Here is a 24,150-nt window from a genome sequence, read left to right as displayed (position 1 = left end):
CCCTGGAGTGCTGTCCAAACCCTCCTGGAGCTGTTGGGAATGTGCCCATTCCCTGGGGAGCCTGGGCAGTGCCAGCACCCTCTGGGGGAAAAGCCTTGCCCTGACACCCACCCCAAACATGCCCAGCCGTTCCCTCAGTGCTGTCCCTGTCCCGGGGAGCTGTCAGTACTGCAGGGAGTGCCCTGTCCCGTGTCACACCAGGCCCACACGGCAGAGTTCAGTTCAGTTTTATTTTCCACTGTAACGGATTTCGAATGATACATCATGCAGTCTGCCAGTGTATCCATCCATCTCCGACAGAACTTCAGCACGAAGATAAAAGACTTCTCTCCACGGGCTGGGGGGAGGAGGAGGGTTCAGGTCTGCTATCAAGAGTTTAATACAGTTCAGCATCATTTGATGCAATGGCAAAAAAAAAAAAAAATTCCCCTTATTACCAGCAAAACGTGTCCACCATTTATTTATCTTTTTGTTTTGTTTTTTTTTTCCTTTTTTTTTTTTTCTCCTAAATTGAACACTACTGTAAAGATACATAGAGCCCAGAGAATACACGTCTGCAGTACACGTTACACACTTTACAAACTAGACAGGGGTAAATCTACAGCGTGCCTCAGCCCGCGGCTCCATCCCGCACAGCGGATGGCGCCGCTGCACGGCGCGGCTCCTGCGGGCACCGGCAGGACGCAAGTCAAAGCAAGGGGAGATTCAGATTATCCTGCCCTTTTGTTTCCCTCCTTTTTTTTTCCCCTCGTGGAGGAGTACTTCAGTCATGGTTAGGTGAGGTATTTCTCCTCCAGCGAGGGGAATCTGGTGAGCCCTTTTCTTTCGGACCTTCATCATCAATAAATTGTTATTTAAACAATCCTTCGAATAAAACCGCGTTCAAATTAAGATTCTCGATTTTGTTTAGTTTCGAGCCTTCGGGCAGGGTTAGATGGGATATTGGGAAGGAATGCTGTGAGGGTGGGCAGGCCCTGGCACAGGGTGCACAGAGCAGCTGTGGCTGCCCCTGGATCCTTGCAAGTGCCTGGGGCCAGGTTGGATGGGGCTTGGAGCAGCCTGGGATAGTGGAAGGTGTCCCTGCCCATGGCAGGGGGGTGGAATCAGCTGATCCTTAAAATCCCTTCCAACCAAACCATTCCATGATCCTATAATTTATAAAGATTTCAGACAAATGTGCATCTTAGTCCATTAGGCTTTATAAAGTGAATTTGAAAAGCTACTCAAGGCTCTGTGGGCAGGAAGTGTAGCAAAAACTTTTTGGTGACTTATTTTTAAGTTTTCAGTATCTTCAGGATAATCCAACTCTCACCCTTGTTGAGTTTAATACAAAACTTAAGAATGCATCAGCCAAGGTCTTTCCAAGCTTAAACTTTCCTTGCTTTCCAGAAAACAAGTCGATGAAACGTGAACTCAAGGACAAACACAAGATATTTGAACATATCAATAAGAGAAGCTCAAGTGAGCCAGAAATACTTTTCAATTACTAGCAAAAAGAACAATATGCACTTTAGTTCCATCTGAAATCCGTTTTCCATTTGGGAATGGTATTTCCACCCCAATTTGTCCCATGCATGACATTTTTGGATGTGAAATTTCATTTGCGCTGTACAAACCACAACTTGAAAAATGAGCCTGGAATAAATAGAACACAACACTCAAAGAGCAAAGAAAGGAAGATGGGGTCAGGAAACAGCAAGAGACAGGTTCTGATCTCTGCAGAGCAGATGTGTGGTTTTCCTTTCCAGATATAAAATGTGAAAGCCTTAGAAATGGTACAAAAGTTGAATATACAACACGCAGTACAAAGTGAAGTTGCCTAATTAAAGTAGGCTTCAAAAATAAAAATTGATACAAGCAGAGTATGTTCAACTGAGAATTTGTAATTTCCAGCTATTAGATATCTCAGGTATTCAATTTTGAGGATTTTAGCCTAAGGCATCTCTGGGTCTTTGCTGAAAGTCCTCCTGCAGTGTTGGTGTAGAAGGGAACTTGGAGAAACTTCATCGTTTCGCTGCTGGTGGCACTGACTGGCTGATCAGCACCAGCACGAGGAAGAGATGTCCAAGTTCACTTCTGCCTCAAGCTGCAGGGAGCTGGCAGAACCAGCCCCAAAAAATTCCTGCTCCATGCCTTGAGGAATCCAGACCTTTTTGTTGTCATGAATGCTGCATTTACAATTGAATTCTGTACCAAACTCTGAGAGACACAACAAAAAGTTTGCCTACAGTACAAAAATCTTTGACAGCAAATAAGCTTGGGATCTTTTCCTAGAACCAAAACAAGAGGATTATTAATTCCTAGTAGAAAGCTCAGCTCTGACCAGCTGGTAAGATAGCACAGAGTAGTTCTGAGTTAGTGATTTTATTAAAGATTGCATATGGCAAGTTCACAGTTCATTCTTCTGGCAGTGCACATGCACGTTAACGAAAGAAAATATAAAACTTTGGAAAATACAAAATAAATTAAATACATGCAAATCTGCAACTTCATTAAATATGTTTAGCAAAATGCTTCCCCAAAATAGTGCAACATTAAAAAAAAAAAACAAACAAAAACCAAAAAACAGTTAAATTAAGTTCAACTTACTTTGCAACACCCTAATTTCAGTAGAAAAAAATATCTAAAGTCAACTCACAATCTTCCAAAACGCTCTACGGAACTGAAGAGTTCTACACCTACACATTCAGAAATTTAAAAATAAAAATCCCAATCAATCTCAAATTAAAGAAGAGCAAACGTCTGCAAAAGAAGACCAGAGGGCTACACTCAGCTGGAGCCTTCCTGGAATTCCAGCTTCCTGGAGCCTTCCTGGAATCCCGGCTTCCTGGAGTCCCACCTGCCCCAGGAGATGGGGAGGGAGGAGGAGGAGGAGGAGGAGGAGGAGGAGGAGCAGCACCTTCTGCCTGCCAGCAGAACCTTCCCAGAGCAATTCCAGTGCCCCCTTGCTGGGAAGATGGAAATTTGCTGTCTGAGAGATCCAGGGAAGGCTTTTCCTTCCCTCTGGACCTTCCACAGGATGAGAGGATTTAGTGGCTTAAAAAGACATTCCCTTCCCCTGGAAACGTGCTCCTCACATCCCAGCAAAAAAATTCCCAAATTTGGTCTGCAAAGGGCAGCTGGAGTGTACAACTCTCACCTCCTTTAGGATTTTTTTTAAGGAAGGGTTTGGGGGATTTTATTTTCCTTTGTTCTGGTAGGGGACTGTTCCCTCCGGGATCTGAATTCCAGTGTGAACAGATCAGGGCTTGTCTGGGGAAAGGGGGAGGGAGGGGGGAGATGCTTGTCAGATTTTCCAAGGCAAGATTTCCACAGCATTCTGAAATCCTTCAAAAATTCCTAGGGAACAACTCTTACAAACATGTGGCTAAGCCATTCCACTCCAGGAAAACCCACCACTGTAGGGAGAACTACAAGGGAATAGGAGCTTAATTTTGAAACAGGTCACACAGGTAAATTCATGGAACTACCAAACTTCAAATCCTACGTCTATACTAACAGATTTCTCTGCATCCCGTTTGTTCTTTACCAGGTACTGCAATAAAGGTTATTTTATACAGTCCAAAGATTTTTTTTCTTTTTTTAAATCAGGATATTACAAATGGTTCTTTGGGGAAATTTCCTTCTGAAAATGTTAAGCAGTAAAATTAAACCACATAGCAGCACATTTTCATCCCCTAAAAATATAAAATAATATGTATATTATACAGGAAATCAGTCATGACAGAGCACAATCACCTGCCTTTGATGGCACTTGGTCATTGAATAATTAATTCCTTGATGCCAGAAGTCGGGAATTACCAATGCCAACGGAGGACTCGGAGGAAAAAAAGAAAATCATCACTCTGAGTGGAGAAGCCCCAACCTAAGCAGCGCCAAGGGGTCGTGGAATTCGGAGTGGCAGACTCCCTATCATCCTTACTGAGGTGGGAATGTTCCAGACACTGTACAAGGATCTGGAGGAGCTGAGCTGGACACTTCTGTACACGTGGAGATCCTACGAAGCTCGGAGTACCTGGAGCGGGGCGTCGCCGGCGGCCGTGGGAAGCGCAGGATGGACGGGACGTGGACCGGGTTGGAGAGGGGCAAAAAAGAAACTAATGTGACTTAATGACAGTCCTTAACATGCTAAGTGGAACTGACCTGCCAGAGAGAGCGAGAAAAGGAAGGAAAATTAGTGGATTTGGGGGATTAGAAAGCAGAGCGCCGAAAACGGGACGGGCAGCAAACAAAGATCTGCAATCGCGTTGAAAAAATGATGGAATTTGGGTCTCACAAAATGAGCCAGTTCTCCTGATGGGATTCGCTCTCTGCCACCTGCAGCCTGGAATGGTGTCTCACCCAAACACTGTGGGAAATGGATTTGTAGAAAATTCTCAACAAGTATTAGAGTTCACACCCTCACAATCCAAAACCCCACTATTTCCTAATTACAATACACTAGAAATGTTTCCTAACCTATCAGCTTTTGCCACACCGTGCTGTAAATGCCTTGAAGCCAATCATCTAAAATTACTCCTCATGAGTCCTAACACAATACATCTTTCATAGCTCTATTTCTCCAAAGTATCTAATCTTTTTTACAAAACTATCCTTTGAAACTTATTTCTAGTTCAATTTCTCTCTCAACAATGTCTGTCCTATTCCATGGTATTTCTAAGTCAACATTTCTTATCTCAAAGTTTACATACAGATACACACTATGTGAACCTTCTGTCAAGTTTTAAAAATTTTCTACAAATCCATTTCCCACAAACACTATCTAAAGGTCTAACTTTTTTTTTTCCCCTTTAATTTTTTGTTCCTTTCATGGGATTTTTCTCTTGCCTCATTGGATGTGCTGAAGAGCTGGTGTGTGTTTATCTCATGTAATAAGGAGGGGGAAGTAACAGCAGCAGAATTTGAAAATTACAATGTCAAAAGGATGAAAAATACAAATTCAAACCAATCCTTCTGTTCTGTCTCCTGACAGAGATATTTTCCTAATATATATACACATATGTAAAATAAATGTTTACAGAAATACCTGAAATATTCTATATATAATATCATGATAATATTATAAAAATATACCCTATAATTTTATATATTCACATTAAACAAGCACATTTTATTAAAACCCACGATTCTTTCTCTTCCATCTGCTGGGTTAATCAATCATAACCACTGACCAGTCTAACAGCACTAAGTGTCTTTTATCTTTATGGTGAATAATGAATGAACACAAGATAAATCTCTCCTCAGCAAATGTTGAGATAGAACCTCAATTTTATTTCTCTGCTGTTAAATGACTATAAAAGAGAGTTTTGTTCTGGTTCCAGCTGCACCATTCCAAAGCACTTTCTGCAGAGTCTAGGAATGTCTCAGCAATAATCAGGAAATAATCTGGATGAAGTTCTCCCTGCACTGGCAGCACCTTTACTGACACCCTTACTCAGATCCCTGGGTTTCCATCCAAGCTCAGAATTCAGATTACTCAGATACTCCCAATTTTGGCAGCCAAATAGTTGGAATTTGCCAATAAAATTCTTAAGCAAAGGACCAAAACTGAGGAGAACTGACCCTCTCCAATCACTCCCCAGCCTTCCTGGACTACACCTTCCATCTTCTCCTTATTTCTGGATGTGAGCAAAAAATCTAGAACACATTGTTGAAATACTTTAATTCCAACCTGTAGGGTTGCCATTTGGTTTCCAGATTTTTTCCTAATTTTTTTCCAGAAACCCCAAGTCCATAACTTTATCCAGTTTCTCCTGAGATCTTCCATTCTCTTTTTCTGCAGCCTCATTTTCCCTGGTACTCCTCTGCAACATGGCCTGAACCTGCTCATCTCCACAGCCCTCAAATCTAAACCTCAGCATCTGAAATATCTGTTGAGTATTTTATGCCTCCTGATTGCTTTTTCTTGACTTCCACAGTCCTGCCTTGTTATTACAAACCCATCTGGTTTGAAGTGTGGCAATTTTATTAATAAAATTGACAACTGTGGCCTGTTTGAGTCTCACTCTTCATTTCACTACAGCTGGTAAATTAAAGGTGCATTTATTTGTGGCAGGTGGCAGCTTTTTCCGCTCAGAGTAGCTGTTACAAGAAATGTTTAGAAATCTTTGACCAGGCTCTCTCTGTACCCCACTCTTTGCCAGGTCACAGAGATGGGAATGCAATAAAGCAGATGGACAGAGGCACCTCACTCCTGAGGTGGAAAAGCCAATTTCAGACCAGAATGGACAAAACCACTCAGCAAAGCCTTGCCCTAATTTATCCACAGAGGAAATATTTGTTGCTGGAAGCTCATGGCAAACACAATGAGCAGGAACAATCCCCCAGCACAATAACAGCTTGAGTGTGGTGTGATGGATGCTTGGCATGCAAGCCTGACATGAAACATTCCCCAAAAAAAGCTAAAAACGCCCAAGAATGCCTCGAGGAGACCACAGACCATGAAGAGAGTTGTGAGACAGAATTAATCCTCGAGGAAGGCAAAAAGCCAGACTTGGAGGGACAAGTTTGCTGTCCCCAGGCTGCTTTTCACAGCCACTCGCTGCCATCCGGCTCTTGGCACGTCTGTGGCATAAAGTGATCATCTAAAATAATGCAGATAGAAAATCTCTCCAATAAGCATTTTTTTATATTATAATATATATATATTATATTTATAAAATCTCTCCAATGAGCATTTAAAGAAAGAAATGGGAGGATGGAGTCCATGGAACAGACTATTGGGAATATGCTGCTCATCTTCTGCTTAGGAGAGACTCTCAAGCCCTGGCAATTAAAGTAATATATTTAGGGTTGGTTTTTTTTTTTCCATGAAGAAAACTAAGAGTGCAAAGTGTGCCAAATGGTGACACTCAAATCTGGAGATGTCTCATGCTGTCATTGAAAGCTGCTCTACCCTTATCCCAGGCTGGAATATCCCAACATGGAAACACATCCATGGTACAGAAAGCAGAAGATGATGCTGGCAGAAGGAATCTCTGGATCTGTATTTTTACTACATGAGTTTCATACCTCTATGGTGAATTTTGGTTCAGATTTACCAGAGCAGCTTTTAAAAAACTTAAAAGTGCTAAGTCATTAAAATAAAACCTCTCCTCAGCAGCTGGCAAAACCTCTTAACAGGCACTAAATTAACAAGTATTGTAATTATCAGCAAACAACTACTAAAAATAGAAAAAAATAGAAAAAATTACTGCGGGTCTCCTAAAAGCGAGATGAAATATAAGGGAACTGAGTGATCAGTGGGAGAAGAGGTGAGTGAGTTACTCTGGCCTTACCTCTCGTTTATTTGGTGTTGTGGTAGTAGCTGGAGTTGGACATGCCTCCCCCTCGGATGGCGTGGACGGCCGTCGGAGAAGACGCTGGGTAGTGACCAGGGCGGATGGGCTTGGCTGCACAGGGCAAGGAGGGACCAAACAGGACATTTTAGCTTTCCCATTTTAGCTTCCCATCTCCCCTTCTCCTCCAAGGGAAACCCCATTGTTTCCCAACTCAGTGGTTTCTGATCCAGCTGTGCAGAACACAGCACTTCCTGCCTTGGCTAACAGCAAAAACACCCATTTTCCTGCTGGCAGATCCTTTTTCCTACTGGCAGAGCCCTTCCACCTTCCCATGAATTGGATCTGAAAAAATTATGGACTGTCCAAGAGCAGAGGGAAGTCACTTGCTGGGCAGTGAGGCACTTTTTATGTCCAATTTACACCATTCCAGAAGATGTCAAGACAAAGCTTGGATGGCTCCCTACAAGAGGAAGCATTCAGGAGGTGACACTTTGTGCTGTGTGATTCTCCCTCAGGATTTAATACCCCAGTATTGTCATCTCCATCTAAACCATTATCCTTTTTAATCCCAACAAATCATTCCAAGAATTGCCCCATTCCTCTGTTGTGTGCACTCATTGCATTGTGCCTCGGAGATATATCAATATCTGAAGTACAAAGGAAGACTTTTTGGAATTAAATCACATGGAGGACTAATCAGGGGGAAAAAAGAGAAATGGACAAGGTCCAGAAAGGCAAGGAAAGAATGAAAGCAGAGAGGGAGCGTGTAGGGGGAGGAGGAGGAAGAAAGTGAGCGACTAATTTAAGGAGACAAGTTTTCAGGTCACTAGAAGGGCACACAAGACCCATTATGCCCTTTATTTACCCAGTGGAACAGCAGAGCCTCTTTAAACTTGAGGTGGGGCAAATTCCATGAAAAAACGAGGCCTTTGAAGATTCCTGTGCAGCAGAGGAGAAGCAGCCCCTATGTTTTACTCCCTCCACTCCACCCCCAGCAACCAGCCCGAGCCTGAAGCATGTGGGCAGCCCCTTTAGCTCCATGTCCTCACCAATTTGGGCAGAGTGTGCTCTCCGGGCCATGTTTTTGGCTCTCACGGCCTCCTTAATGCGATCCACCTCCTGCTGGTAGCGCTTGCGGTCACGCATGGCGTTCTCCTTGGCCTCCTTCAGTGCACTCTCCAGGGCCTTAACTCTCTCTGCCGTAGCTCGAAGGCGTTTCTCCAGCTTAGGAAGCTCGCAACGAAGATCTGCATTATCACGTACCAGCTGTGGGGAAAGTGGTGCAAAGTTAAGGGAGGTAAAAAGAAAGGGGTGAAAATGTCCTCAGAGAAATGGCGGGAAAAGTCCCCTCACAGAGAGAAAACGCCACCATGCTCTCCATATGTCATGTGCTACAATTAAACAGGTTTCTTCCAGAAATTAATGTGAAAAACTTAGGTTAAAGAGAAATTTAGAATGGCCTGAGCTGGAGTGAACCCACAAGGTCAAAGTGGTCAAAATCTCCTCAGAGAAATGGCGGGAAAAGCCCTCACAAGGAGAGAGGAAATGCCACTGGTTGCTCTACACTCCTTGTGTACTAAGATTAAACAGATGTATTCCAAAAATTAATGTGAAAAGCTTAGGTTAAAGAGAAATTTAGAATGTCCTGAGCTGGAATGGACCCACAAAGTCTAAAGAAATTGCCAAAAATCTCCTCAGAGAAATGGCGGGAAAAGTAACCTCACAAGGAGGGAGGAAATGCCACTGGTTGCTCTACACTCCTCGTGCACTAAAATTAAACAGATTTCTCCAAGAAATTGATGTGAAAATCTTAGTTTAGACAGAAATTTAGAATGTCCTGAGCTGGAATGGACCCACAAGGTGTAAAGAAACTGGCAAAAATCTCCTCAGAGAAATGGCAGGAAAAGTCACCTCACAAGGAGAGAGAAAACGCTACCATGCTCTCCATGTGTCATGTACTAAAATTAAACAGATTTTTTCCAAAAATTAATGTGCAAAACTTAGATTAAAGAGAAATTTAGAATGTCCTGAGCTGGAATGGACCCACAAGATCAAAAGAAAGTGGCAAAAATCTCCTCAGAGAAATGGCAGGAGAAATCCCCTCATGAGGAGAGAGGAAATGCCACTGGTTGCTCTCCATGCCAGGTGTAGTAAAATTAAACAGATTTCTTCTAGAAATGAATGTAAAAATCTTAAAGAGAAATTTAGAATGTCTTGAGCTGGAATGGTCTAAAGAAAGGCCCACAAGGTCTAAAGAAATTGGCAAAAATCTCCTCATAAAAATGGCAGGAAAAGTCACCTCACAAGGAGAGAGAAAATGTCACCAGGTGCTCTCCATATGTCATGTACTAAAATTAAACAGGTTTATTCCAGAAATTAATGTAAAAATCCTAAGTTAAAGAGAAGTTTAGAATGTCCTGAGCTGGAATGGACCCATAAGGATGAAGTCCAGGTCCTTACCCCACACAGGGCACCCCAACACTCCCATCCTGTGCCTGAGAGCATTGTCCAAGCTCAGCTATATTCACAAAACTCACTTCTCTGGCTGAGGACTGATATTCATTTAAACTGTCCAGAAAGAGCAAAGAAAAATAGAGTTTATTCCATTCAACAAGATTCCACAGAGCTGATCCTGAAAGATGAGGACTCCAGGACCAAGCCTGCCACTGCAGAGCACTTGACAGCCAGATTTGCTTCTCTACACATCAAAAACTGCAGCAGAAACTCTACATTTCCTCATGACACAGAAATCTCCAGGATTTTGCAAATCCTTGGTCCTCATTATTTTAAAATAAGAATGTTTGAATATGTCTTACAGACATCACCAGGGATCACCCCAAATTCGTCATTTCCAGTGGCTCTGATGTGTTCACCTGTGTGTTCCCTACTCAGCCATGTGGGAAAACTGGGAACTTCACTGAGAAATCACTTTTAGGCCTGTAACTACAAATATAATGATTACATGCAACTTTGAATTGGTGCACTTCCTCAGTTTAACATGGACCTGAGCGAGGTCTATCAATTATACAAATCACATCTGACCTCCCATGCAGCAACAGCCAAGAGAGGATTGATTTTTAATAAACACAAAACTGATGCAAAGGGGCAGAAAATCCAGCACAATTTCCACTGAACAGATTACACCACTGCTGGAAGTCAAGAGAAATCTGCTCCAAAGGAGTGACTCTCCCTCTTCTGGAGAGAAAAATGGATTAACAACCACATTAATAATGCAGCAAAGCAACAGCATGTCCTGACATTCACATGTTGTTTAACAATCAGAGCATTTTAACACCTGCTGGGCCAGGCTTAGTGCTGGAGAAGAACACAAACAAGCTAAAAAAACATTGTCACAATGTGCTTTTTCTGCAAGTGCTGAACCCTTGTTGTGTGAAGTAGTTGTGATACAAAATCCAAGCAGGATGGTATCAAGTCCAATGTCACTTTTCTCTACAAGTTTCCTACAAGATGTGGATTCCAAGTTGATTTTGAGTAAATACACGCTAATGAGAGCTATAAAAATCCACATTTGAAACCCAGCAGATGCATGAAACGAGTGCAAAAAAAAAGGCAAAATGGTAAAAGAAAAACCACTCTGAAGATGTCCCAGTTTCCACATTTAGAAAGTAGGTCTTGAAACCATCTGTTCCCTAAGAATCTGAAAACCCCAAACCTTAGCAGACACTTGTCACAGTCCAGCACTTCCTGCTCTTTGGGCACTTCCACAGGAGTAATTAAAGCAAATGTGGGAGTGTGGGTCACTAATACAGCTCTGGGAGAGTGCAGTGCACAGTGTAATGCCACTGCTCAAAAAAGAAATCAAAACAGCTTTAGTGCTTTGTGTGTGCACCTGAAGAGTGGCACACAGCTCCAGCATAGTTGGGGGTGGGGGGGGAGATTTTAGGGAGAAATTATTCCTGTGAGGGTGGGGAGGGCCTGGCACAGGGTGCTCAGAGAAGCTGAGGCTGTCCCTGGATCCCTGGAAGTGTCCAAGGCCAGGCTTGGAGCATCCTGGGACAGTGGAAATTGTGGGATGTGGCAGGGACAGGACTGGATGGGCTTTAATTCCACATCTGGGATCGTATGAAACTGGAATTCCATGAAGGAGGGAGGACACACAAATGGACAGGGCCAGAAATTACCAACCTCAGCACCCCAGGGAGGCACCAGCCCTTCAGCTGCACAGAAAACCCCAATTCCATTGTTTTCATTGAAAACTCTGCTGGTTGAATCCACTCCAACCACCTCCAAGGTGCCTCTGAGCAGCTTCAGGCCAGGAGTCAAATTGGGGATGCACAATCCATCCAGAAAACAGCTATTTTTATGTATTTCCTACTGCCAAACAGATGTGTTTTCACAGAAAAAAAAAAATCCTTATTTACCACATTCCTAGAAGTACATGGAGTGGGAAGAGCAGCTCCAGCTCCTAATTCCAAAGAGTTTAGAGGGTACATTTTTCTCAGACAGCACAGGTTACCTTTCAAAATTACCCTTGCAAATATTCAAAAAGTGCAAGTTTTGATGGAGGAAGGGAAGGAGGGGAAAGGAAGGGAAAGGGGGAAAAAAGGGAGGGAAAAAGGGAGGGAAAAAGGGAGGGAAAAAGGGAGGGAAAAAGGGAGGGAAAAAGGGAGGGAAAAAGGGAGCCTTTACCTGTTTGTGAACCTTTGTAAGTTGTTCCAGGTTGTTCTCAAGAAAGGAAATTTTCTGCTTTTGCGCAGCGCTTCCACCTCCATCATCACTATCCAGTTCAACACTCTGCACACAAAATTGCAGCACTCAGCAAAGCCAGGCACAAACTCAAGGGGAAGCTCAGCTCTTTGGCAAATCTGAGCTCCCCAAAGGCAGAAAAGTCTTACTGAGCCCCAAATTTAAGAGAAATTATTTAACTCTTTGTTTGATTTTTAGGAATCGCATTTCCCCTTACACAAAAAAAACCCCAAGCTATTTTTACTGAACAATTACAGGGGAATCCTGAATAGGAAAATCCAGTTATACTAAATAATTTTTGAAGCTCATCATCTTTGAGAATTTTGTACTTAAACTGCACTGGATAAATTCACTTCCCTCACCCACCAACATTTTCCTTATCAAATTAGGACCAAATACAAGCTGATAGACATCAGAACAGCTTTAATCTTGTTTATCACTGCTACTAAAAAAGACATTATCCCATTTTGTAAATGGGATATGCACTAAAGGCTTCCAGTAAATCACAAGAATACTGTACATAAAGGAGAAGATTTGGGTTTAAAAGAGCAGAGTTTTACTTTTTTAACACGGGTGGTAAGATCCTGGACAAACAGCTTGCGCAGATTGTGAAGAGTCTGAAGCTCCCTTGCCTGGAATAAAAATAACAAAACAATAATTTTTAGAAAAGGACAAATGACTAGGACATAGTAGATGCTCTGGTGTAAAAGTTCTCCTTGGATTTGAGTTGGTAACAGGAGAAAAGAACTCTGGATTTTCTCGCTAGGAATCACTCTGAATGCCACAAAAGAAACCCCACCCAACCCCAAAACCACACTGAAGAGAACAATTTCTCCAAAATTGGTAAAAACAACCTTTTTTAATTTTAGTTTAGGTAGTTCAAAGCTGTTTACTCAGAAATTAAAAAATATATCACCAGGGTATACAGATATAGGGGAAAAGCTGAATAAGGTGTAATTAAGACCTACCACTGTTTCCTCCAGCCCTTTAAGGTCTTCTCTTGCTTGTTCTCTTTTATCATTAAGGAGTCTGGAAAGATCACAACATGGAACACGAATCAATCACAATAAACAGAGGAGAATCAACAGCATCCATCTGGAGCAGCAAATCTGCAGGTGGCAGCAAATTTCACATCTCTAATTATACTTTTGATTGCCCCAAATATCCAAATTTATCACCTGGAAGGGCTGAGTCACCACCTCCATCTTTGTGTCCACACATGGGATTTTTCTCTCTCATTTCCAGGAAAGGCTTTTTACTCAAACATCTGATTTAAAACCCCCAAAAATATCAACAAAGCCCACAAAAAAAAAAATCCCAACATCTTTCATGCTTGTTTTGCTGTGTATTAAGGAATGAGAGATTTAAGACTTGCTGGGATATTTTATAAAATCAGAGCCCTAATGAACTCTTTTTGTAGTTATCAAAGCCACTATTGAAAACCCTGTGGTATAAAAATAGAGAGTAATTGGTAATTATTTATTAGTAGCTCCTGCTGACTTTCCTACTAAAATGATATTTTCAGTGTGAATATTCCAACACAAATCCCTCTCCCTAGCACATTTTCCACACATGAAGAGGTTCAGGGATACCAAACTGCACACTTACATGAGCTTTTCCAGTTTCATTTCTCTTTCCTGGTCCTCAATTTTTAATTTATCATAATCTGCACTCAGCTTCTCCTGTTCCAGCTGCAGCTTCTGGTTCATGCTGGAAATGTGAAAGGAAAAGTCAGCCCAGCTAAGGAGGAAGGGAGGGAAAATCTCCACAAACAAAATGGGATTGGGCAGAGGAAAAGTAAAGCTGTAACTCTCTACTGAATAACTCTGGAAGAAATGAAGCATAAAAAACCTGGAGGACATTATTTTAAAATATTGGAGAGCTAAATCCAGTGGTTTGTTTTGTTTGCCTGTAAGGAGGACCCAAATTGTTGTTGGCGTCTTTCTAACTTGCTTCCTCATTTCCCTACAATTAATCTTTGGCCGTACACAATAAATATGATAAAATGATGCCTAGATTTTAGAAAAAGAAGGAGACAGGAGCAAAGCATAACAGAGTCACATTGGTGGTGAGGAAAAAATATAAAAATGTGTGAAAATGGGAGCTGTTGGAGTCAGCCAGACTATCACTGGCTGCTGTGAGAATCTCAAAACCTTCCTGGGGACGTGGTTCAGTGGTGGCTGAACTCAATGACCTTAAAGGATTTTCCAACCCAAATGATTCCATGATCCTTTAAAACCTGCTCTCCTCTCACCTCCTGACCTGCAGGTGCAACATCACCCTTTCTTATAACTCCTATGATTTTATGGCCTTGTTAAAGCTCCCCAATAAAGAATTAGGCACTGTAATCCACCCTGCAAAATAATTGCAGGGTTGGTGCTGCGTGTAAGGGCAGAACTTGCAAAGAAACATCAATCAAACCTAACAAAAGCAAGCCCAAAGCATCCCAGGACAGAGGAGGGGTGGAGAGGGTGAACTTACTCCCTGATTTCATCGATTATTTTCTGCTTCTCTTCGATCTCATCCCTCAGCCTGGACAGCTGCTTCTGGTGGGCTTCCCTGTGGCTCTCCATCTGCTGCTCCAGAGCCTTCTGCAAACACAGAGCTGGGAATCAGAGCAGCCCAGGGACACACAGCTCCCTCTTACCCAGCCTCTGGATTGGAGGGAAAACACCAAATCCATGTAGGAAACTGCCTGGCATTTCCTTCTGTCATCACTGAGCTCTGTCCCTGCTCACCCAACCTTTTAATTCCGTTTTTAGCAACAGATGTACAACAATTTTGACTCATTTTCTTGCAAAAAGTACCCCATGAAAACCCAGGGCTTAGCCACAAATGCCACTGATTTTACACCAATCCTCTCTTATTTCCCCTGTTTATTCACTCAGAAAATACCTGTACAGCTCTGCCTGCGACAGAAATAAAACCCAAACCTCTGAGAATTGTTTATCCACAGCCCTGCTATTGAAATTGTTATTTAAATTTAAATTCTAGGAGTAAATATGCCTCAAGCAACAGGAAAAACTCAATTTGTGTCTTCAGACTGCTAACACAAACTTTGCTTTTTTCCTCAGAGCTGTAAGGTACAACCACTTTAATCACAACTGCTTTCATCACTTTACAACTGCTTTCATCACTTAAAATTTTTATGATGGAGGGAGAAGTTCTGCAGCTGGCAAACCTCTATTACTGCCCTTGTAAAACTCTATTTTTCCTTGTCTGCAGTGTGCAACCTCATCAGAACAACTCATTATTGCAAACATTTCCTGGCATTCCAAAGGAAAAATACCAGAAAACGGGTTTATGTATTTTATTATTATTTCCAGGAGATAATCAGAATTCCAGCAGAACTTTGGGGAAGCAGCCTCTTTTAAAATCAAATTTATAAGTACCTAAATGATATTAACCCCAGGAGCCTCATTCACTACTGAGCAAATTGACTTCCAGCAGAGCTCCAGCAGCAAAAATTTAGTGTAACACAGAGGTGAATCAATGTAATTTTTGGCCATGTGAACAAGAAGACAAAATTCCACCCCAACGAACAATCTCACCAAGAAATTCCCTCAAAATTTCCACAGTGCCAAGCTACCTTCATCTCCTCTGCATCCTGGAGTCGTGTCAGGTGCTCCTTCTCCTTGTCCTTGAAGCTGACTTCATGCATTTTTTCTGTTTAAAGGTGGAAACAGTTTTAATTTTAATTTTTAATTTTAGATTTTAAAATAAATTCAATTTATTCCAGGATATGGAATAAAGATTCTGTTCTAACAATGCAGGAGATGATATTTTTTTTTTTTTTAATAAAAAGTCTTGTCCCCACCTGCTGCTCCCTCAGAGAGGGAAAATCCCTTGTGCAGAAATCCAGAATGATTTTAAGGCTGCAAGGTTATAAATTGATATAACTCAGGAGCTTAAGAAAGCTACAAGAGCTTCTTTTATACCTACACATTTTCCACATTCAATTGGAAGGGGAAAACCAAGCCTTAAAAATGAAGTCAGCTGGGAAAGACACAACTTGTGCACATCTGAGGGAAGCAGCTTTGTTTGGAACGAGGCAGGGATGTTGCAGAGGGACAACTGAAATTTAGCTAAATCCTTATTTCACAGAATATTAGAATTATTAGAATAGTAAAATTCAGAAATCCAGAATTTAACAGAATATTCAGCAAGACTGATTGGTGCTGCTTGGTAAAGGATCTGTGTGGGGGTTTAATAGTTTTTCATGTCACTAAGACACAAAACTGAGTGCCCCAAGACAGAAATGATGAGACCCAGAGCTGTACCTTGAGCACGTAACTTGGCCAGCTCCTCGTTGAGGGAGTCCTGGGACTCCTCCAGCTGCCTCCTCTTCTGCTCCATGTTCTGCATGTAGTCTGTCAGGGATTTGATCTTGGCTTCGTGCTTCAAAGACAAGGAACAGCCGTGAGAGAGGAGGAGAGCAGCCCTGCCCTGCGAGTTCAGGGACAACTGGCCCGTGGAAGGGACAGGGAACAGAGAATTTCCACACCCAGAGGGGATGGCTGGGAGAACTCACAGCAGAATGGCTGGGAAGGAGCTAAGAGAGAGTCTACACTATACTATACTATACTATACTATACTATACTATACTATACTATACTATACTATACTATGTAGTATAATATGGTATAATATAATAAAATACAATACTATGTAGTTTAATATAGTATAATGTAATCTAATGTAAAATAATAGAATATGATATATCATATAATATCATATCACTTCATATAATATAGTATAATATAGTTTAATGTAATATAATGTGATATGCTATGCTATATGATATAATATCATAAAATAATAAATAAAATATAGTATTCTGTACTATAATATACTATAATGTACTATAATACTATATAATAGAATATACTAGAATATATAATACTGCATAATAGCATATACTATAATATAACGTCATATCATATAATACAATGTAGTATAATATAGTATAATATAGTATAATATAGTATAATATAGTATAATATAGTATAATATAGTATAACGTAGTATAATATAGTATAATGTAATATAATGTGATATGCTATGATATGATATCATATAATGTCATGTCATACAATATAATGTCATATAATGTCATATAATATAATGCCATATAATATAAAATGCCATATACTGCCATATAATATAATGTCATATAATATAATGTCATATAATGCAATGCCATATAATGCCATATAATGCCATATAATGCCATATCATATCATATTATATTATCATAAATATATTATCATAAATCAACCTTCTGAAAACTCAAAGCCAAATTCTCATCTCTCACCTCATCCCCAAACCCTGCCTCTAGCACAGCTGGAGGCCCCAGGGCCCGGAGCAGGCAGGAGCAGACCCACCTGGGAGATGAGGAGCTGGCAGGCCGCCAGCTCCCTCTCGCTGGCGTTCATCTTCCTGTTGGAGTCCATCTGGGCGCTCTCCAGCTGCTTGCTCCTGTTCACCAGGGACTTCACCTCCGACTTCATCTTGCTGATGTAGAGCCGGGCCATGGTGAACTCCTCCTCGATGACCCCGTTAACATCTGCCAACTGAGCACACAGGGATGCTGCTCGCACCCAGAGCTGCTCCCGCTCTGGGAACCAGCCTGCAGGCTGGGCCTGGGCTCTGGGATGGCTTTACAGGCCAGGGGTCATTTCAGAAAGAGAGTTTGGAGCAGGGGAGAAGAGCATAAGCTACTTCTGAAAACTTAAAACTCGGATTTGGAAGACAAAAAAATCAGAATTGTGATCTTTTCACAAAGTGCTTATTACATTAAGGAGACATCTTCCTTCAGAATTTTTGGGTTGATTTGTCCTTTTATCTTGTATATTTTTGTTTCCGTTGGATATTTCACATCTGTGTGAAGGGATATCATATCCAGGTATTAGGATGGATATCAGGGCAAGGCTCTTCCCTCAGAGGCTGCTGGGCTCCCCAGGGAATGGGCACATTCCCAAGGCTGCCAGAGCTCCAGAAGCATTTGGGACAGCACTTCCAGGGATGCCCAGGGTGGGGTTTTGGGGTGTCTGTGCAGGACCAGGAGCTGAACCCATGATCCTGTGAATCTCTTCCAGCTCAGGATATTCCACTGAGGAGCTGTGCAGGCTCTCCCTGAGCAGTAACCCAGCTCAACTTCATCTGCTTCCCTTTTTTTCCCAGCACTGCCAAGGGGAAGGGAACATGTGCTGCTTCTTGTCCCAAAAATCCTGAAAAATTACACTTCTTCCAAAATTTTCAGTCTGCTCTGAGATTAGACACACTTGGAAAAGATGCTAATTGCCAGCAAATTTGAAATTATTCTCTGAAAGCTCCTCAGTCTGGCCTGATTTCCACTGGCAGCTGTCCCCTGAAGTGCTGACATCTCAGTTCCTACAAAAACTTGTACCAAAATGCCTCTGCCTCCATTTGCAAAGATTTCCTGTCCCAGTCCCTGCTCCTGCGGCCACCAGAGGCTGCTGTGACATCTCCAAAGGCTGGAATCTGCAGCACCACAGGGACAGCAGGGATTGCGTCCCCTGCAGCAGGACAGGCTGGAGCTCCTGCTGGCCTAAGAGAGCCTTGGCAGGGCGTCAACAAAAAGTGAACTAAAAGTAACAAAAATGTATTGCAAGGAGTTTTCATACATTTCAAAAATGGACTTAGCCACTTTCGAGCACTGCTATTTTTCATAGGGGTTTTAAATAGACAAGGATGGCATTAACACCACCAAGGAGATTTTTCCAGGCCATGGAAATTTTCCATCGCTGCCATTTAGCAATGACCATACAAATATTTTCTCTGAAATCAGCATTTTGTTCTTCTACAAATGTGACAAAGTGAGCAGCCACCTCCTCTACTGTATCCCCAAAGCACACAGAGCCACACAAAGGCAAACCTCAAAGCAGGGCTGACCAAAATGTGCACCAAACTTCAGATCAAAAACTGGCCACCTCAGAAGCCAATATTTTCGTATTCTGGGAATTTGGGGTCTTGCCAGCGAGGGAAAGAGTTGGGCTACGAGTGTATTGTTTTGGGGGGAATTGAGACCCCTCATTAATCAGTTCAGTGACTCCCAGATGGGCTCTGGCCCCAAAAACTGAGCTGGGAATAACTGTGGGAACTGTGAGCCCAGACACTGAGCCACTCCTGATGCCTCAGGTTTGGCTTTTAAATTTTTCAGACCCTGTGCTGCTTTAGTGTGTAAATCTAGGCTTCATATGAGGGGATGGTGAGCTCTGTGCACAGAGCAGGGAGACAAAACAATTCCTGCTCCAGCTGGGCACCAAGGACAAATGAGCCGAAATCTCAGCCCAAGAGCACAAACACCATGGGCTGGAGAGAGAAAAACAAGCAGGGTGGGACTGCAGGGGCTAAAGCTGGATGGGACAATGAACTGCAAGATGCAAATGGAGCAGAACTGATCCCAGGGACAGAGCCCGGGAGCGCTGGTGCATTTTGGGGCCATTTTGGTTGATCTTGGGTGCAGCCCTGGCTGGGCTCTGGTGCTGCCCAAGGTGGATCCATGGAGGAGATGCTTGGAATGAATCCCTGCTTTATTCTGGGACTCTGCCCAGCCCCTGCTCCAGGGCAGCCTGCACAAGGCATCATCCCCATTTCTGTGGGATCACCTCTGTCACAATCCCTGTCCTGCTTTGTCACCTGTCCCCCTCCCTGGTTTTCCTGCAGCCTCAACACCTCAGCTCCCCTGCAGAGAAATGGGATTTTCTCATTCCTTTATGAATTCCCAGTCCTCAAGAGGGGATTTCTTATTCCTTTATTATTCCTATTTGTTATTCTGAAATCTTGGGGTATTTACTGAGCTGGCCTCTTGATAAATCCCTACTTTATTCTTTAGCTCTGTCTAGTCTCTGTTCTAGGTCAGCCTTCACAAGGCATCACTCCCAGGCAGACAAAGAGCTCTGCAGTGTCCTCCTGTGTGCTCAGCCAGGATTTACACAGAGTGTCCTGGGACTGGCTGGATCCACACATTCCACATCTGTGATGTTCCCAGGCTGGAGCCAGGCTGGGAGAGCTGGGAATGTTCCCCTGGAGAAGGGAAGGCTCCAGGCAGAGCTCAGAGCCCCTGGCAGGGCCTGAAGGGGCTCCAGGAGAGCTGGAGAGGGGCTGGGGACAAGGGATGGAGGGACAGGAGCCAGGGAATGGCTCCCAGTGCCAGAGGGCAGGGATGGATGGGACACTGGGAACTGGGAATTCCTGGCTGGGCTGGGATTCCCAGAGCAGCTGGGGCTGCCCCTGGATGCCTGGCAGTGCCCAAGGCCAGGCTGGAACAATGTGGGATGGTGGAAGGGGATTTGGAGCCAGAAGAGCTTTAAGTGCCCCCCAAGGCAAGGCCCTGTGGGACTCCCTGCTTTGCTGGGGTGTTTCCCTGCAGGAGCAGCTGGGGAAGCTCAAAGCTCAAAGCAAAGCCCACGCACGGTTTTGACGTCGTTGGTGCCGATGATTCCCCCGATCTCCCCCAGGTCCTTCAGCAGCAGGTTCAGGATTTCTGTGGCTCTCTTCTTCTGGTGGTTGCTGAGCTCCTGCAACTGGCCCAGCTCCCTCTGGGTCGCTGTCAGGGCGCTCTGGAAAGGTTTAAAAACAAGAATTACCCTCCCCACTGCAGGCTGGGCACTTTTCAGGGGGTATTTTCCTCATGGCTGCTGGCACAATGTAGTGACACATCCAGTTCCACCTTGGCATAATCCACTTTCACAACTCACTTGCCACCAAAGGCTACTTTAGATCTATTAAATGTAGCAAATCCGCTAAGAATCTGATTTGCATAATACATCAAAGGAGGTTAATCACAGGGAAATAGGTAGAGAGGGATAGAAAATTCAATTTTTTCCAATGGATTTCGTGGTAATCTGGTTTACTGGGGGAGATAACAAAGTATTTAATGAAACAGATCTGTTAACAACAGCTCCTTAAGTTGGTGTAATGAATTAAGGGAAAAAGGATGCTTTAAGCTACTAAACCAATCTTGATTTTTCTCAGATCCCATTTTTTGCTTAAGATTCAGGGCACATCAGAGCTGAAAAAGCCGATTAATTTTTTTCCCTGATTCCTTCCTTGAGATCCCCTGGCTCCCTGTAAAATCCCAGCTCCACAGCACAGAGTCCAGAAAACCACAAAATGCTGCCATTTGCACGAGGCAGATTTTCACAGCTCTCTTGGCAAAATACAGCTTTTAAATATCCAAAACACAGGATGGCCACTTCTCACATCCAGTCCCTTGCTGCAAGAGCCACAATCTGCCACCAACTTCCACAGAGCAGCTTCTGAATCCCCTTAATTCCGTTGTTTAATTGAGACAGGGAAGAGAGGGTGACACCAGCAGGTTTTTTGGGAATGTTTCGGGAGCAAGGAGAGAAACCAGGAGGATGAAGAAGTTGCTCTTACACTTTTCTGTGCCAGCTCATCTGCCAGCTGCTCATTGGTCCTGGTTTTGTCCTCCACTTCCTGGGATTTCTGGTCATAGTTGACAGCCAGCTCTTCCAGGGCTTGGAGCACCTCCTTCACCTCATCCTTGGCCGCCTCGTTCTCGATCTGGAGTCGGGTCAGCTCCTCCTGGATCTTCTCATAATCCCTCCTGGTGGAGGCCAAAAGCTGGGGAGGAATATCACAGCAGCATTAAGTGACCCAAAAACTCATTCAAAAGGCAATGTTGAAAAGGAGAAAAACGGGCAAAGAGAGGGGAGAAAAGAGTGAGTGCAAGCCACACGTGCAGCAGGGGAGAAATCCTGAAAACAGCAGCAGTTCCAGCATAAAAGCATTTGAAGGAAGCACAAAAAAAAGCTCTGAACTTCAACGAGAAAAATCTTCATCAAATCCTATTATGACCCAAGGCTGAGGCAGAGAAACTGACTTTAAGCAGTATCAGAGCTCCAAAGACATTTTCTGCCCTCAATCCACTGCTGCAGCTCAGAGCAAAAAAAAAAAAAAAAAAAATCCCACAAAGTAAAATGTTTCACCAGAGGCTCAGGGCTCTGAGCTGAGCTGAGGGAAAAGGGCTCTCTGAGGCAGCCACAAAGACCTCGTGGCTTCACAGAAATATTTTGATAAGCAAACCTAAGACGATTATTCTCACTTATCATCTGCAGGATGATGCTGAGGACAGATTAGCTGCTCCTGTTTGCTGAGGGAAAATATTAATCTCAGAAGAAAATACTGACTTCACACACACACACTTTAGTGAGTGTTTCCAAGCTGAAAAACTTCTTAAATTTACTGTTGGCTTGCTGCTGAGGTTTCAGTGATTGTGGGAGGTCACTGTCCCTTGCCCTTGAAGCAATGCTCAGTGAGATGTTAAAGCTTTGAAAATTCAGCTGTGGTGTCCTCAGGACAGCCCCAGCCCCTCCAGCAGCCCTGCACTGCAGGATGATGTGAAAATAAATCAAAGTGACACCTAACATTTATTGCTAATACTGCACTTTCAAGAGTAATAACAAAACCAGGGCTTGACATGGCACAAAAAGATCAGATAGGGAAGTACAACAGATAAAAGCAGTGCAGGAGTTGTGGGAGGGCCTCACGCTCATCCCAAGAGCAAAGTTTGGGCATTCATTCACAGAATTCACTCCTTCCCAAGAAATATGGATTATGGATTGGTATAATATTGTAGACAGTGGAATGAAACCTTCCCTGCTGAAGTGTTTTGGGTGGATTTCTCCTGATCTGCCCACCCAGCACCTGAGTGAGACCCCCAGCAAAAAAATAAACCCACTTCTGTCAAGCACACCACTTCTGTAAAGCAGAATGTCCCAGAAGAAATGGCTTTTTTTGGGTTTTTTTTGGCTCAGAGTGCTCGTGGAAAAATAGGAAAGCAGGCAGGCAGCTCTGGAGGCTGGCACGTGCCCAGAGAGGACTCAGATGTAAGGGAAATTTATCTCCCTGGTAATGCTGCAGCCTCACAAGTGCACTCACGTTATGGAAAAAGCCATTGGATTGCCAGAGCCAGATGGCATGTAAATATTTAAACAACAAAATAGCTTCAAATCATCTTCCTGCTAAACACAGATGGAGCTATTATTTACATTTACTTGAGAAATTTTCTGCGTGGCTTCAAGAAGTGGTGGGCATCACCTGCAGCATAAACAAGGAGATTCTGGATGATACGGTGTGGAAAAATGGAGCAAGCTTCTCAAAAGCCACCAAAAAAAAACAGAATAAAGATGAGCTGTAAATAAGGGAAAAGGCCCACGGCTGCAGCACTCCATGGATCTGTTCCACCTGGGGATGCAGTTTCCAGAATCCCCCAAAACACCCACCTGAAGCAGCAGCCAGAGGTGAAAAGGCACCAAAAATCCCCCTAAAATCAGCCTCATCTGCAGCAGGCTTATAATTAACCTGCTGGCTTAATCAAGCAGAAATAAGGGCTGGTTAATTAGGGGGGAGCAGAGTGAGGCAGCTGCTGGTGGATCAGTGAGCTCATCACATCTCCAGGGAAAGCTGATGTGGGGAAAAGCACCTTGAATAATAAAATATCACCTTTGAATAATAAAATATCACCTTTGAATAATCAAATATCACCTTCTCCTCCCAAGGTAAGGGCTGCACAAGAGCTGGGAGCAGGCAGAAAAAGGCTCTGGACAGCACCAGCCGCAGAGATTTTGGAATTTAGCAAAGCTGGACTAGGAATGTGAAAAAAAATTAAAAAAAAAGGGGAAATGGGGACTGAAAAGCTGATTGATGGTGGCACTGGAACAGGGAGGGTGAGGAATAATTCTGCTCCCAAACAGGAGGGATGCACATCACTACAAAACCAAGGCACAACTGTGGGGGAAAATCAGCCTCAGGTGAGCAAAGGGATGTGAAAAAGATGGGAGAAGTGACGTGACACAAATAAAATCATAATACACATCAGGAAATAAATAAATAAATAAAATAAAGCTAATAAAGCTAATAATAATAAAGCTAATAAAGCTAATAATAATAATAAACAATATATTATTATATAATAACATAACATACATTATTGTTATTATATAATAGTAACTATTATATATTACACATAATTTATATTTATTATATTCTATAAATATATAGTAATGTACTTCAAGTGCACTATTAATATACACTTTTAAATTATTGTAATTATTAATTATTATTATTAATGATTAAATATTATTCTTAACAACATATTATTATTAATAACAAC

At 42.8% G+C, this 24,150-nt stretch overlaps 1 protein-coding gene across 1 annotated transcript in view; it reads right to left on the bottom strand.

Moving 5' to 3' along the window:
- Nucleotides 1-216: 216 nt before the first annotated feature.
- KIF5C (kinesin family member 5C) overlaps nt 217-24,150 on the bottom strand; it is a 79,963-nt gene continuing 56,029 nt past the window's right edge. Inside the window, exons 14-26 of the mRNA XM_036386372.2 lie at nt 21,393-21,599; nt 20,426-20,572; nt 17,372-17,560; nt 16,268-16,385; nt 15,577-15,653; nt 14,469-14,578; nt 13,596-13,697; nt 12,956-13,016; nt 12,548-12,619; nt 11,931-12,035; nt 8,330-8,546; nt 7,278-7,391; nt 217-4,143 (exon numbers count right to left, since the gene is read on the bottom strand). Coding sequence (XP_036242265.1) covers nt 7,285-7,391; nt 8,330-8,546; nt 11,931-12,035; nt 12,548-12,619; nt 12,956-13,016; nt 13,596-13,697; nt 14,469-14,578; nt 15,577-15,653; nt 16,268-16,385; nt 17,372-17,560; nt 20,426-20,572; nt 21,393-21,599 — 1,512 coding nt within the window. The 3' untranslated portion in view covers nt 217-4,143; nt 7,278-7,284. The remainder of the gene's footprint in view (nt 4,144-7,277; nt 7,392-8,329; nt 8,547-11,930; nt 12,036-12,547; nt 12,620-12,955; nt 13,017-13,595; nt 13,698-14,468; nt 14,579-15,576; nt 15,654-16,267; nt 16,386-17,371; nt 17,561-20,425; nt 20,573-21,392; nt 21,600-24,150) is intronic.

Source organism: Molothrus ater, chromosome 7, assembly GCF_012460135.2.
Source record: "Molothrus ater isolate BHLD 08-10-18 breed brown headed cowbird chromosome 7, BPBGC_Mater_1.1, whole genome shotgun sequence".
Classification (NCBI taxonomy): Eukaryota; Metazoa; Chordata; class Aves; order Passeriformes; family Icteridae; genus Molothrus; species Molothrus ater.
This window is presented reverse-complemented; position numbering and strand designations above follow the sequence as displayed.